General features: G+C 34.0%; 1 protein-coding gene across 1 annotated transcript; it reads right to left on the bottom strand.

The window, feature by feature from the left end:
• Positions 1–795: 795 nt before the first annotated feature.
• LOC120356201 (partitioning defective 3 homolog) lies at positions 796–13,543 on the bottom strand. Its single transcript, XM_039445092.1, has 7 exons — positions 13,276–13,543; positions 11,330–11,410; positions 10,382–10,462; positions 8,554–8,756; positions 6,117–6,189; positions 4,112–4,265; positions 796–974 (listed from the first exon to the last, which is right to left on the bottom strand). The coding sequence occupies exons 1-7, from the start codon at positions 13,276–13,278 to the stop codon at positions 811–813; spliced, it is 759 nt and encodes a 252-aa protein (XP_039301026.1). The 5' UTR covers positions 13,279–13,543; the 3' UTR covers positions 796–810.
• Between the last annotated feature and the right edge of the window lie 3,734 nt (positions 13,544–17,277).

Raw genomic sequence — 17,277 nt, 5'->3', positions numbered from 1 at the left:
CAAAACAGTTTCCCAACAGTCTCCTAGATGATCATAGTTATTTGTGCAACTAGTGCGCAAAGTGTCAGTTTGCTGCACCGAAGAAACGTTACGCCGAGCCGTAGGCGAGGGCGGAATGGTTTCTTGAGTGCAGCAGAGGAACTTTGCGCACGTATTTCACATTAAGTTTTTCTACAGTACCATTGAATATGAAAAGTGGGTAATTATGGGTAAAAGCCTGAAATCCTCGAATGTTTTCTGTGTAATTTTATTATTGATAAAAACCTTAATCCTAAAATCCTAAAGTCCTCGTTGTCCTTGGTTATAATATATAATGAATAATAATTAGCGCGTTGTGCTTGGTGCACCTCTGCTCACTATAGCAGCCACAGCAGTCACTGTTACCAACTTCATTTTGATTTTGCTGCACTGTTGCTCCATATAACCTACTAAGTATTTTGCGTTGCCATGTTGCAATCTGGAGTGCAGAAAATTTTTCCCGCACTAGAGCGGAAAAGTGATTCTTTGCGTTCTGTAATCAGTGCAGCAATGGCCACTTTTCAACGTAACTGTAGAAAAGTAAATTTCTCTTCCCACACACTCTTTGACAAAAATAGTCCACAGTTCAAAATTACCGCCTGACTAAGTATCCACCAACCCAACCCCCACCACAACCTATTCCACCACATTCATCCCTTACCACACATAGCTTGTCATCTGAGTGAATTCCACAGTGTGATGATGACCAACAACAGGTCGAAACGATCGTCACTACAAAAGTAAGTGTATTTTCACTTTAAAATTCAAGTTTAATTATATGAAAGTGGAGCACTAACCATTATTCGACCGTTGGGTGGAGTTGCTATTAGAGGAGTGCTGTGTGGTGGTGGGTAGACATATGACAGTGCTGTCAGATGCTTCACTGTTTCCCGAATTATTCTGCACATCAACTCCTCCATTATTTCCATTACTGCCTCCAAACGTCTCCGTGTTGGCTGCAACACAAATTCAAAATTATAAAATATAGTTGAAAATATCTAAATTTATATTAATTATAATATATCATGCAGATATGGATGGATCATTACAAATTGCAGTCCGAGTCCTGTACCTTTTAGGATCTATTAAATTAATTATTTCAGGATCTTTTCAATTTAAAGTTAGAAAAAAATAGTTGAAAATATTTAAAATATCATGTCAGAGATGGACGAACTATTAGAAATTGCAGCATACAAGTCCAAGTCCTGTACCTTTTAGGATCTATTAAATTAATTATTTCAGGATCTTTTCAATTTAAGTTAGAAAAAATATTTGAAAATATTTAATTTATATTAATTATATATATCATATCAGAGATGGACAAACTATTAGAAATTGCAGCATACAAGTCCAAGTCCTGTACCTTTTAGGATCTATCAAATTATTTATTTCAGGATCTTTTCAATTTAAAGTTAGAAAAAAATAGTTGAAAATATTTAAATTTATATCAATTATAATATATCATGTCAGATATGGATGGATCATTAAAAATTGCAGCATACAAGTCAGAGTCCTGTACCTTTTAGGATCTATTAAATTAATTATTTCAGGATCTTTTCAATTTAAAGTTAGAAAAAAATAGTTGAAAATATTTAAATTATATTGATTAAATATATATCATGTCAGAGATGGATCATTACAAATTGCAGCATACAAGTCCGAGTCCTGTACCTTTTAGGATCTATTAAATTAATTATTTCAGGATCTTTTCAATTTAAAGTTAGACAAAAATAGTTGAAAATATTTAAATTATATTAAGGCTGTGCAAAGGCTAAAATAAACTTTCTACTCGTGATATTTTTCAAAGTTTTTCGATTTGTATATCATAAGGCTATCAAAATAGTAAACAAAATAAAACTTGTAGCACCCTTTATTTTTAAAAAAACTTAAAATATAAATAAAGGGTGCTACAAGTTTTATTTTGTTTTATTAATTTAAAAGCAGCCCATTTCAACAAGTGTTCTATCAAAATAGTTATATAGCTATGGTGAATGTGATATTTTCGAGCTCAAAATTTAAGTGTTTTATTCTTTATTTTGTGAATTTATAGTTTGTTTCATGTTTTTAAGAAACTTTTATTATTAATCCATCCAAATTTGAAATTGCTTGTTTTATTCTAATTTATATTTTAGATTGTGATTTGGTGTAGAAATTGAATGGACATAACCTATAATATTTGGACAATTTAAAACTAAATTAGGAAATTGAAGAAGTTTTAGGCAATAGCCTGTTTTTTTCTTTTCCGATTCTTGTATTTTTTTGCTAACCTTATAAATAAATAAATAAAATGAAAAATTTTCTCAGGAAAACATTCTTTTTATGATCATTACTTTCTGAGATATGAGCGCCTAAAGTTTGAATTTTTCAAATTTCAAATCTGAACATTTCAAATTCGGTAAGATATAAATCCATGAGATTTAGAGGATGGATTCTTCATGGTATTGTTGATCTAGTAAAACAAAATTTTTTTGAAAATACCAATTTTCAAGGTAGTTATTCAATTTACTAAAAATAACTTTTAGTGGAGTTATTTTTGGTAAATTGAAAACTTTTTCAAATAAAAAAATCTGGTGTGGCGCACTCACACAACTTTCCTTGCCGTTATGAAAATTGATCACCTGACGCTAGTGTTCCCGCGCATCTCAAGTCTACTATCCAAAGATTTGAGCCAGCTGGTGACAGGGCAATAACGCTGGAGACACACATGAGGTCTGCTATCTCTTCATAGTGAATGATTCAATAGAATCAACAATAATTTTCAATTGAATAATCACATTTTCTCGAATTTAAAGCTTATTTTCAATTTTAGGTGAAAATGTTACTGAACATTAATTGTAGAGATTTCATGCTCAATCTACTCCACTTAATTTTTTTTTTTTTAAATTGTATCTGAAGCCTGATAATTGGGAATCTAAAATCAACTTTGCATAGATGGGGCGGAGCTCCTGAAATATTTACAGATATGGGACTTGTGGCAGTTGATAGAGCTTATCGATTACTATTTTAGGTATGAATTTGATCAAAATCGTTGGAGCCGTTTCCGAGAAAATCACGAAAAATCCCTTTTTGACAACATTTTCGCCATTTTAGCCGCCATCTTGATTTGCATTTGATCGAAATTGTTCGTGTCGGATCCTTATAGTGAAAGGACCTTAAGTTCCAATTTCAAGTCATTCCGTTAATTGGAGATGAGATATCGTGTACACAGACGCACATACACTCATACACACACACATACAGACCAATACCCAAAAATCACTTTTTTGGACTCAGGGGACCTTGAACGTATAGAAATTTAGAAATTGGGATACCTTAATTTTTTCGGAAAGCAATACTTTCCTTACCTATGGTAATAGGGCAAGGAAAGTAAAAGTTGGTATTTTCATAAAAGTTTTGTTTTACTAGATCAATATTACCCCGCTCACCATACCTAGCCTATATGACGTTTCTAAGTCACCGAGGCAACGCAACGGGACGCCTACTGTAGCTAGCTAGCCTAAGACCCTCCCGATCAGCTGATTCTGGCACATTTGAGACATCGCACATATGAATGACACTCAATCAAGCCTTCAATTCTTCATTCAATCAACAAATAGATTAGTGAATAAATCAATAATTTATTGATCAATTGAATCCTAAATAGTTCTAAATAGTGTGTTTGTCTTTTAGGTCCCAAAATTTTAGTTTTTTGAAAGTTTGGAATTTTCCAATTATTTGTAATTAATTTATTCAATTTAGAAGTATTTTTTTTATTTAAAAATGATTTTGTTTGTATGGATTGTGAATTGAGTGTGTAATAATTGAATAATTTTGAAGTGACTCTTATAACCTCTAGTTACATTTGGACTGTTATATAAATTAGAATTGGAACCGTTTTGGGCGTAAGTTAGCCTGTGGTACTTTTCTGTAAGTTGTATAATAATTCTGAATGATTCAATAAATTTATTTAATCAATCATTACATTGAATAAATGAATAATCAATTCATGCGCTGTGCATGATATGAAGACTTATTAATGAGTGAATAAATCAATAATTAGTTAATCAATTAAATCCTAAATTCATTTGATCAATGATTGATGAATGAATGTTACCTGATGAGTCAGTGAGCAGTGAGGAGACAGAGCCTCTTCGGGGTGTGTCCTTTGAGCCGGCACCCTGTATTCGCCTGGCCACAGTAAGCACTATACTCCCTTCCACGGGGCCCTCTGTCCTAAGCATCGCCCTACGAAGGGTCTCCATTGCCGCCTAAAACAATCAATCAAAATATCCAACTGTCAATATCTATAGTCATTCGATATATTATATACGCAATCTAGATATATATACACTCACTTCAATAAACTTTTTGTTCTACAGAACATATTATCAGAGCAGCTCTGGGAAGACCGAGAATGTAACCTAGTAGACTACTATTTAAAGAAATTGATTTACCAACATGAGACAAACATACGTAACTAACGCAATTCTGTACATTAATAAAAACAAAGACAAATTCACTACTCGTAATACACCATATCTAATACGTCCAAATGCTTTCAATACCTACAATAACCTATTCACTAGACTTACATCTTGCAAACACCAATTGTCCTTCTATTGCCATAGAATAATAATTGTCTACCCGAAAGATTCATTCTAAATAGAATTACTAAGTGTTTAATTTATGAAATAAGAGAGTGGGTATGTAGGAAAGTTTACTTCGGACTTGAGATTTCAGAAGATTAATTGACTTTTTGTTCTAGTGCTTACATTGTTATATTGTACATACATTTATATATAGTGTTTATATTGCATATTGTTTCTTCTGGTACTAATTAAATTGTCTAAGACATCCATCCTAATTACCTTCAACATTTTTGAACTCTCTTCCAGAGCTCAAGCATTAGCTTTTCTGGGAGAGCCCATTATTTCAATATTAAAATAAAAGAAAACATTCGTTAAATATGTTTTTAAATTAGTTTAGATTATAATTAGTTATAACATTTTAAGAATGTTTTTGTTTCACTTGTTTGTAAAAAAAAAGAATGACAATAAATTGATTTTTGATTTTGATATCCAACAGGAAAAAGTGATGAGGGTAGTAGGCCTTTGAAAAGATGACAGTAACATTATATTCTGCATTATTTTATATTTTCATTTTACATTTTTGACCGAGCGAAGTGAGGTCTAACATTCAAGTCGACGGTTTGGCGTTCTCTTAATGTTTAAATCTTTATATGTTGCGCATTTACGGCGAAACGCGGTAATAGATTTTCATGAAATTTGACAGGTATGTTCCTTTTTAAATTGCGCGTCGACGTATATACAAGGTTTTTGGAAATTTTGCATTTCAAGGATAATTATAAGAGGAAAAAGGAGCTTCCTTCATATTAGAGTGAAAATCAGACTATAGAATTATTCATCATAATCAGCTGTCGAGTTGACTATAAATTGCATGCCATGACGCATGCAATTCAATATCTCAATGTAACTTGGTAAAAATTAGCAGCTGTGTAGACTATAAATTGCATGCCTCATTGAATGCAATTTGTATAGGATGCAAAGAACTCATAATAGCTCGTCTGGGCGCCTAGATGTCATCTGGTTTTCTCGCGCTAAATTTCGGAAAGCGTTATATGATAATTAAATCTTGTGTAAGCATGATCTGATCAAATAAATAGTTAGTGTGGATGTGCTTATGGTTTGGGACGTCGTTATAACTGCGCGAGGTCTACTGTTCACAGAACTACTAGTAATTAGATTGATCAATCATATTTCTCCATTGTTGGAAAAACGATCTGGCAACAGTGCGGAGGAGATAGAGGTTAGCGCTATCTGCTTTGTGGAATGATAGACATGGATAGCAACACCAATGTTAATCAAATACTGCCATTATAACGTGGACCTCACTATAGAACAAGAACAACCACAACATGATACAGTATCAACACAATATGATACAGTATCATTTCAACTTGATACACAACACCATAATTTGATACAAAACAGGATAGAGCTATCTGCTTTGTGGAATGATAGACAAGGATAGCAACACCAATGTTAATACTGCCAATATAACGTGGACTTCACTATAGCAACTTTGCAAATGGAAATTACCTGATTGGACAATCCAGACAGTGTGATTCCGTTGACGCTCAGCAACTGGTCATTGGTTCTAAGTCTTCCGTCCCTGGGGGAATAAAATATTTTATAATTATAAATAATTATATAACATTTTCTAATACATGAAAGAGTGAAAACTAGAGTATCTGACAGAATCAGAATTGAGTAACATCTCAATTTTATACATAAGGACATGTACTACACAAAATTTAATTTCTATATTATCATTCTCAATATAACTTGCATGACAATAAATTCTCTTGAGATTTACAGACTCATAGATAAATAGAAAATAATGTCGAGTAACCTGGCTGGCTCAGGTCTGGTGTCGGAGTTTTGAGGTCACAACTGAATTATTATTAATTAGTTAATTATATTAATTAATCGTTATCACTTCTAATTAATACATTAATTTTCCTCAATTTTTATATATGTATTTCAGTTAAGTGCAGTACGTATACTTATTTATTTTTTGTAAAGCTTTTTTGTATTTTTTGGCAAATAAATCATTCATACATTCATTTAAAAAAAATAAATAATAAATAACCAGTCGACTCTAGTCTCCGCGACCTCACGTCTGTGAGACCATAGAGAAACGATAGCGTAAGTAGATATCCCATATTATAGGGCGTTTATGTCGCAACTTTTACTGTTATCCCAAGCCGATAGTTCACTTAGTTCTTTCCCATGAAGCTGTGTGACGCTGGTAATCTCTCAAATTGTGCCGTTCATACACTCTCACTCCAACAAAACATTAAACATTTACAATAATCGACAGTAATCGGCTTGAGATAACAGTAAAAGTTGCGACATAAATTCCCTATACCATGGGATATCTACTTACGCTAATGTTCTCTATGGTGAGACTGAGTCGAGCCTCAACTCGAGTTGCTTAGTACCGTACAATTCAACGAAAGTGAGGTTATGTCTCATGAAAGTCATGTTTTTGAGAATATCAGTTATTAAAACAAAATCAATGGCTTTCAAAGGAAAATATCCAATCAAAACCAAGAAAGAATTGAATGGAAAAGTAATAGAATAAGTTGAAAATTTCAACTATTTTAGTAATGATCAACCTTCAAAATTTTAAATCATCATTCTTGGACCGAAAATCAAGTGACGAAGCAGTGTGTGATTACATAACCTTATCTTTTGGACAACATTAGCATTTTATCAAAATTTTGGAGAGAAATAGTACAGTCTCAGCCTAGTTTTTCCTCCAATGTCATTATTGTATTATGATTATAGTATTTTATACAATAAATGGATAAATAAATAAAATGTAAAATATGATACAGATATTGATGTGTACAATAAAATTTCGAAGTTCCAGAAAATATGTCGCACTTTACAAAGAAACCTCAAAAATAAAACAGGACAAGGAGACTAAAGTTTTATAAATACTGATATAAGGCAGGATTTATCGGTTGCTCCTCTGCATGAAAGAATAATACGAAATAAACGCAACTGGTGCAGTCATTTGGATAGAATGCCCCTTGAAGTCCAAAACTATAGGCCTACTGGAAAAAGAGATGTAGGGAGTCCAAGAAAGAGATGGGTATCGGAACAGGTTAATCAATGAACCTAATCCCTGTAGTGAAGATGATAATGTTTTATCATTTTAGATATGATAATAAGAATTATATAAGACTATATATTCATAATAATTATTATTTTATTTAAGTGCTCAGATGCTCTCATTGTCAAAGTTGTACCTTATATTGGTATCGACAAATCAAATCAAATCAATTTATTGCCATTCTTTTTTTACAAACAAGTGAAACAAAAACATTCTTATAATGTTTTTATAACTAAGTTAAGTTCTTATAACTAATTATAATCTAAACTAATTAAGTTGAACTAATGAACTTATTAAGTTCTTATAACTAATTATAATCTAAACTAATTTAAAAACATATTCAACGAATGTTTCTTTTATTTTAATATTGAATAATATAACATTTGTTACATGCGCAGAAGTGATGAATTGGATCTCATATTTTAAAAAAGTGAGGTTGAAATGGAGTAGCATGGAACTGGATTAGTGACAATGAGCAAGAAAGTCGTAAGGTCGAGAGACTGGAGTCGTACGATTTGAGTCGAGGTAGTGTGAGTTGACCCTAAGGCTCAACTGACACTTAGGCGACTCAGGTGGAGAAGAGACTGGACTCTAGTAGAGAGCATGTGTTTTGAAATGGTGACACTCAGACCAGTCGATTCTAGTCTCCGCGACGTCACCATTTGGAAACACATGCTCTCCACTAGAGTCCAGTCTCTTCTCCACCTCAGTCGCCTAAGTGTGCGTTGAGCCAAAGACTTATATACTGTATGCAGTAAATCAAGAAAATGTTAGAAGTGAGAGGCAGAGTACTTTAAAAACATGTAACGTTTTCAATTAGATAAAACAAAATATTTTGAAAATAACACTAACCTGGAAGCAGCGCCTCCATGCAACACATTCTTGATGAATATTCCGAGATCGGTGGTGGGGGAAGAGTTACCCCCTCCACCACTAGTCTTGCCCTTGACACTGACTCCCAGGCCGGCCTTCTCCGTGTCATGAACTGGGATGTACAGCGTCACTATCTCCTTCTGCTTCCACAGGTTAGGATGAGAGTCGTTGGTCGAGTCATCCTAGAAAACAATCAAAAACCGTTCAAAATATTCTTAAAATATGGTTAAAACTACATAATTAAACCCTTTTCATTGATATAGTTACTATTATCATAGAGAAAAGATAGCTCAAGTAAATATCCCATTGTATATGTAGTTTATTTTTCAAATTTTAAGACGATTACTGTGGACTACTGTCTATTATTAGTATTAAATGAAAAAGACCAAGAAATTGTCAAAAAACCACAGATTCATTGATTTACTTAGAAAGACCGGTTTCGGTTGTTACACCATTGTCGGTGTAATAAACTCATCAGAGATTGACAATGGTGTAATAACCGAAACCGGTCTTTCTAAGTATCAATAAATCTGTGGTGTTTGACAATTTCTGTCTTTTTTTATTCAATAGTTAAACTACTTTTTATTCAATATAAAACTACATTATTAAACCCTTTTCATTAATATAGTTACTATTATCATAGAGAAAAGATAGCTGAAGTAGATATCCCATTGTATAGGTAGTTCATTTTCCAAATTTCTTCTCCAATTACTGTCGACTACTGTCTATTATTAGTATTAAATAATGAAAAAGACCAAAAAAATTTCAAAAAACCACAGATTTATTGATAGTTAGTGACACCGTTGAGTGGGAGGAGACTGTCTAGCTGGACCAATGGCAGGCGATCATGCCCTTGACCAATAGCAGTACTCGCCTACTAGTATAAATTCTGCTGCTCTTGTATTTAGTTTTAGTTTATCAGAGATTGACAATGGTGTAATAACCGAAACCTGTCTTTCTAAGTATCAATAAATTTGTGTTTTGTCGACAATTTCTTAGTCTTTTTCATATAATATGAATAATTACCACAATATCAACTTCTCAACTACACAAAAAAAGTCTATATTAGTGTGTTGTTGGGAGTGTAAGGCTAGGCAGACACCAGTTAGTCAAGACAAGACAAGAGACGTTTAGTCACAATACTTCACATAGTTTCTTATGTAGACATGTCTAATTGCAATGACTAATCGATGTGTGTTGCTATGTCTAATTGCAATGACTAATCGATGTGAGTTGCTTCATAAGCAACTATGTGAAGTATTGTGACTAAACGTGTCTTGACTTGACTAAATGGTGTGTGTCTACAGTGAGGTCTACGTTATAATGACAGTATTTGATCTACTTTGGTTTTGCTATCATTGTCTATCATTCGACAAAGCCGGTGGTACTATCCTTTTCTAGGTCCACAACGATGCCAATTATGTTTTTGACAGTGTAGAAATATAATTAATTAATGCAGAGAATCGGCATCGCTATTCTTTTATCTTTATCCACTGCCATTATAACGTGGACCTCACTATAGCCTCATAACGTGGACCTCACCATAGTCAAACACGTTCCGCCATTTTTGATATCCACCTCTTGTTTGTACGATCGAACAACGGGCCAATCGCAAGCAAGCACTGATAAGCCACGCCTCTAAGCTCCATCTACTCGAATCCCATTGACTTGTTCTCAAATCTGCCACCAGATGACACCAGCTACTGGTTTACTATTTATGTTACCCACTTACTTAATACGTAAATCTTTCAGTCGTCTGATGAATAAATGAATGAATTAAAAATTAATTAATGAATGAAAGAATCACCTGATTGGAGGAGTGACTGCTGCTATTTTTACTATCATTGACTCGTTTACTATGAACTGAACCACCGCTGCTATTCGAATCCTGTCAACAAAAATACAAACATTTCATTTTCATTCATTTCATTTATTTATTGTATAAAATACTATAATCATAATACAATTATGACATTGGAGGAAAAACTAGGCTGAGCCTGTACTATTTCTCTCCAAAAATTTTGATAAAATGTTAATGTTGTCCAAAAGATAAGGTTATGTCACATCTCACACTGCTTCGTTACTTGATTTTCGGTCCAGGAATGATGATTTAAAATTTTGAATTTTGAAGGTTGATTTTATACTCTAAATGAATCACAGAATGTATCACAATAAATTAAAAACTCTAGAAATATTGCACTTATTTAAAAAATTTGAATACAAAATCAAAAACCTACTCACTATATCAAAACAAACCTACAATTTCAATAAATAATCCACAAATAAATAGTAATTTTAATTACTAAACTAACAGGTAACCTGTACTTCGCAAGGGTCTGATTAAAACCTTGACAAACTGAAAACTTGACCTACTGAAATCTTGAAGAATTTAGAATAGGCCTATAACCATCCTCGGTGAATTAAGAATGTATATGCAAAATGTCAAGTTAATGAGTTGAGTAGTTGAGACGTGATGATGCGTCATTTGTGAATTTCCTATCCCCTACCTGTATAAGCCAGTTCTTTCCTTATTATATAATATATATTTCCTATCCCCTACGTGTATAAGCCAGTTCTTTCCTTTATTATAGTATAGATTATAGATGAAAAAGCTATTAAAACCGTATTTGAATATTGGCATTAGAATCACCTGCCACGCACGAACAAAGGGTGATTATATTTGAACAAAGATTATTGTCAAGGTTTTTGTGGCGTTCAGACTTGTATTAGTGATTTAGGTGGCATCCGAACTAACCTGATTTGAGTGGTTGGCAGATTTGTTTGACTTGACCTCAACTGGTCTCTGCTGCTGTTTGCTCGGACTTTGACCGACCTCCTGCAAAAAAAATGAATTATTTTTCATTTCTCAATAAAATATATTTTGCAATGATAAAGTGATCAATTAGTTCGATAACATATTTTACTAATTAATAATAGACCTATCAATAATGCTACATTATTAAAAACCGATCTGACAACATTGCAGAGGTAGAAGAGGGAAGCGCTATCTGCTTTGTGGAATGATAGACAAGGATAGCAACTCTAATGTTGATCAAATACTGTCATTATAACGTGTACTTAACTATAGCAATTATTGTTCGACAATATGATACAGTATCATCTCAACTTGATACACAACACCATAATTTGAAACAAAACAGGATAGAGCTATTGCTTTATGGAATGATAGACAAGGATAGCAACATCATGTTGATCAAATACTGTCATTATAACGTGGACTTCACTACAGCAATATTAGTGTTCGACAATATGATACAGTATCATCTCAACTTGATACACAACACCATAATTTGAAACAAAACAGGATAGAGCTATTTGCTTTATGAAATGATAGACAAGGATAGCAACTCTAATGTTGATCAAATACTGTCATTATAACGTGGACTTCACTATAGCAATTAGTGTTCGACAATATGATACAGTATCATCTCAACTTGATACACAACACCATAATTTGAAACAAAACAGGATAGAGCTATTTGCTTTATGGAATGATAGACAAGGATAGCAACATCAATGTTAAGCAATACTGCCATTATAACGTGGACCTCATTTTACTTACTTATCTATCACATTGTGTATTAATACTTGACATGAGCAAAAACACAACCGGCTTATGCCCAAAACTGTCCCATCTCCATTATCAAAAGTGGAATACAATATGATACTTTCATTTATAAAAAACAAATTTACACTCTTCAAAGCTCAGAAAAACGAGCAAATTTTGAATTAAATAGATATTATTAGTCTAGAATTATCTAAGGCTCAACTGACACTTAGGCGACTCAGGTGGAGAAGAGACTGGACTCTAGTGGAGAGCATGTGTTTTGAAATGGTGACGTCGCGGAGACTAGAATCGACTGGTCTGAGTGTCACCATTTGGAAACACATGCTCTCCACTAGAGTCCAGTCTCTTCTCACCTCAGTCGCCTAAGTGTCAGTTGAGCCTATGTCTGGAACAGCAATTATTCAAAAAGTTAAAATATTTAAATATTTATAATTATTTAAAGGCAGATCTTTGAATATTTTAGTGGCTTTATAAATAACAAGAGTAATCAAGGAAATTCCCAGTATAGTTTAAATGACCAGATTCATTTCAACCAATACAACACTACGAATTTAGTTTTATCATAAAATGTAAGCATACATTAGTCAATAGTTTTTCCATTTACATATTGTTTTATTATCTTTCACAATTGTTTTCTTGATTCTTATTTTGTACAGAAAGTAAATTTTATTATCATGGCGATTCTGTTGCTTAAGCCGCCATTTTGTCACACCGTTGAGTGGGAGGAGACTGTCTAGCTAGGCCAATGGCAGGCGTTCATGCCCTCGACCCATAGCAGTACTCGCCTACTAGTATAAATTCTGCAGCTCTGTATTTAGTTTTAGTTTATCGAGATTGACAATGGTGTAATAACCGAAACCGGTCTTTCTAATTATCATAAATCAGTGGTTTTTTGACATTTCTTAGTCTTTTTCATTCAAAAGTTAAAATTTTGAATGAGACCAGAAATTTTGTGCCAAAAACTTCACGCACTTTACAGAAAACTATAACTGCGATTGTGGCAAGTTTTATGATGATCAGTAATATAGGTTTTATAGGTTTCTTCAATAAATAATAAAAGCTTTAATAGGCTATAATATAGGTCTATAATAATATTGTAGAAAATAACTCACCATACTACTACTGCTGGTGTTAGTGGTATCCTTCTCGTTGGGGTCGTGCCTGGACACTGTGATAAGGCAAGTGGCATTGGCTGGCACCTGTCTCAGCAAAGCGACGGCTTCAGCCTGCGTCTTCCCGGTCAGCTGACAGCCGTCGACCGCCAGCAGACGATCGCCCGGCCGCAGACGTCCGTCTTCAACCGCCGCACCCTGTAGAAACAATGCACAATCAGCAAAAACGGACCAGAAATACAACTGAAGAGATTGGAATAACGGAAATATATTACATTACATTACATTTATTACATTCTTAATCACAACATCAAATTAATGATTGGGAGAGAATCAACAGGATAAACCCAAAACTGTTCCTCTCCCTAATTTTGATAAAAATAGTTCAAATGAGGTTATGAAAACACTTTTATAAAGATCACAAAATTTACAGTCCAAATAAACATTATACTAAAATTTTGTATCTCGGTGATCAGAAAGAGAAACTAGTTATTTGTGCAACTAGTGCGCAAGTGACAGTTGTTGCACCGAAAGAACGTTTACTGAATGGAATGGTTTCTTGAGTGCAGCAAACGAACTTTGCGCACGTATTTCACATTAAATTTTTCCTAGTTACCATTGAATATGTTAAGTGGGTAATTATGGGTAAAATTCCCTGAAATTCATCAAATGTTTTTCTGTGTAATTTTATTATTAATAAAACCTTAATTTATTTAAAATTGAATAATAAGAATTGAATTATAATGATTAGTAATTCAATTGAAAATTTATGTGACTGCTTGAAGGGGGTTTATGTTATTTAAGCATTGAAATGACTAATCAAGGCACATAATGGCAAGGCAACGCTGTTCTCCACTGCCATTATAACGTGGGCCTCACTATGAGTGTTACCAACTTAATTTTGATTTTGCTGCACTGGTGCTCCATATAACCTACTAACTATTTTGCGTTGTCATGCTGCAAATCTGGAGTACGCACTTTGCGCACTAGTGCGGAAAAGTGATTCTTTGCGTCCTGCAATCAGTGTAGAAATGCTCACTTTTCAAGGTATTTGTAGGAAAAAATTATTATTACACTTAAAATGCATTAATAAATTGAAAAATATTAAAAACTTGATAAATTTGAAGCCACAAAAATCACAAAAACATTCGTAGAACATTATTGAGTGTGACAAACTGATATAAGGCCCGCGGCAAAGTAGACTACGCAAAAAAATGCAAATCAATGAATAAAAAATCGAAATTTTATCATCTAGCTTGCCCGGCGAACTTCGTACCGCCAAAAAGTCAATGTATCTCATGTCACACTTGACTCCATTTGGTGAATCATGAAATTATCTGACAATCAATATTTTCATTTACGTCTCAATACGGACTTCCTATGTAAAATTGTAATTATTCTGTCATTCTTCAGTAATTATGATGCGATATGAACAACTCTCTTTAATACGGACTTCCTATGTAAAATTGTAATTATTCTGTCATTCTTCAGTAATTAATGATGCGATATGAACAACTCTCTTTCATTAGTTGAATATTTCTTTCCAACATTTCCAGTTTCTCAATGATAGGGGAGTGATAATTATTTGTATAGGTCTTCTAAGGAGCCATTATTGACCGAGCGAAGTGAGGTCTAAGATTCAGGTCGACGGTTTGGCATTTCTCTTAATGTTTAAATGTTCAAATGTTTATATGTTTTTATGTTGCGCATTTACGGCGAAACGCGGTAATAGATTTTCATTAAATTTCACAGGTATGTTCCTTTTTAAATTGCAAGTCGACGTATATATAAGGTCTTTGGAAATTTTGCATTTCAAGGAAATATAAAAGAAAAAGGAGCCTCCTTCATACGCCAATATTACCGTAAAATCAGACTATAGAATTATTCATCATGAATCAGCTGTCTAGTAGACTATAATACTACCCGTTCAAAATCATCGAACATCTTGAAAATGTATCTTTCCATTAACGTTAGTAGACAGCTGACTATAATACTACCCGTTCAAAACATCGAACATCTTGAAAATTGTATCTTTCCATCAACGTTGTAGACAGTTGCAGCCAGACCTGATAACAGCGCTCACACTCACATTCCGGGACGACACGTCACGGGATGATATAGGACAGAAAGCTCTAGGTTCATTTAGTTTTTTCTAGACATTTTTAATTGATGAATTATTTATTAATTTTGAGAAAACATAACAACAGGTCAATGTAACTCACTGAGCGCGAGGTCTACTGTTTACAGAACTACTAGTCTAAAGCTGGTACCAATCAACTACACTTAAACTCCAAACTATCGTATTAAGCACGAGTGACGTGTTTATTACAGCTGGTTAGTTTAGATGCTAAATCATATTATCACAACATGATCTTGAATCATGATCATCTTCCCGTTCTAAGGTAGATGCTTTGGCCGGCAGGTACGAAAACATAGGTCTGTAAAATGGATTAATAGTTATTTGTGCAACTAGTGCGCAAAGTGACAGTTTGCTGCACCGAAAGAAACGTTTACGCCCGAGCCGTAGGCGAGGGCGGAATGGTTTCTTGAGTGCAGCAGAGGAACTTTGCGCACGTATTTCACATTAAGTTTTTCCTACAGTTACCATTGAATATGAAAAGTGGGTAATTATGGGTAAAATTGCCTGAAATGCATCAAATGTTTTTCTGTGTAATTTTATTATGATAAAAACCTTAATCCTAAAATCCTAAAGTCCTCGTTGTCGTTGGTTATAATATATAATGAATAATAATTAGCGCGTTGTGCTTGGTTGCACGTCTGCTCACTATAGCAGCACAGCAGTCACTGTTACCAACTTCATTTTGATTTTGCTGCACTGTTGCTCCATATAACCTACTAAGTATTTTGCGTTGCCATGTTGCAAATCTGGAGTGCAGAAAATTTTTGCCGCACTAGAGCGGAAAAGTGATTCTTTGCGTTCTGTAATCAGTGCAGCAATGGCCACTTTTCAACGTAACTGTAGGAAATAGATATTTATTATTAGCCCCCCTCTTAAAATTTGTAATCAGATACCATCCCCGAGGTTCATACAACATAAATTCTCAAAGTTTCATGCCGTTCTGTCGAGTAGTTAAAGAGTCTATAGGGAACAAACACACATCATTTATATCTTATCTTCTTCTTCTATATATATATATATATATACTAGCCGTCAGGCTCGCTTCGCTCGCCATATCCGTCGCTTGGTCGTTTAGTCTGGACCCCCGACAGGGTCGTCCAAAAATGAAATCAGCAGGCTCGCTTCGCTCGTCTGCATTTTTCATTTGGGCATTTTTATCATAATATGTAAGGACGATCCAGTCGGGGGTCCAGACTAAACGACTAAGCGAGCCTGACGGCTAGTAATATAATATTCCCAGGGATAGCTCTGATTGAAGTAGCAGTGCCCAATCAATTTTTCCGCGATAAATGCATTTCAATCTTCAACTTGGTGCCACCTAAACAAAGTCAACTCAACTTAATGCCAACCTGACAAATTATTAATTTAGTTACCAGTTAACAACTGTTTCGAAGAGGTACTCTATCTAGATTATAGTTCTATAGTAACATATGATATGGAATTTTTCAATTATAATTAAGAGAATAAGAAGAATATACACGCTGAAAGACGAACTTTGAACCCTTAAAAACCACCCTTAGAGTTAAAATATTGCCAAAAGATTTCTAAGTGCGCCTCTGAAGGGCCAACTGAACATACCTATCAAATTTGAACGTTTTTGGTCCGGTAGATTTTTAGTTCTGCGAGTGAGTGAGTGAGTGAGTCAGTCAGTCAGTCGTCAGTGAGTGAGTGACATTTCGCTTTTATATACATAGAAAAGCGAAATGGCAGTCACTCACTCACTGACTGACTTACTCACTCACTCACTCACTCACTCACTCGCAGAACTAAAAATCTACCGGACCAAAAACTTTCAAATTTGATAGGTATGTTCAGTTGGCCTTCAGAGGCGCACTATGAAATCTTTTGGAAATATTTTAACT

The sequence above is a fragment of the Nilaparvata lugens genome, unplaced genomic scaffold, assembly GCF_014356525.2.
Source record: "Nilaparvata lugens isolate BPH unplaced genomic scaffold, ASM1435652v1 scaffold6139, whole genome shotgun sequence".
Classification (NCBI taxonomy): domain Eukaryota; kingdom Metazoa; phylum Arthropoda; class Insecta; order Hemiptera; family Delphacidae; genus Nilaparvata; species Nilaparvata lugens.
This window is presented reverse-complemented; position numbering and strand designations above follow the sequence as displayed.

Coding starts and splice junctions, on each gene's coding strand:
- LOC120356201 (XM_039445092.1), bottom strand. Junction 8,757..10,381: donor GCAGTCACTCCTCCAATCAG/GTGATTCTTTCA, acceptor ATTGTTTTCTAG/GATGACTCGACCAACGACTC. Junction 975..4,111: donor ACTGCTCACTGACTCATCAG/GTAACATTCATT, acceptor TTTGTGTTGCAG/CCAACACGGAGACGTTTGGA.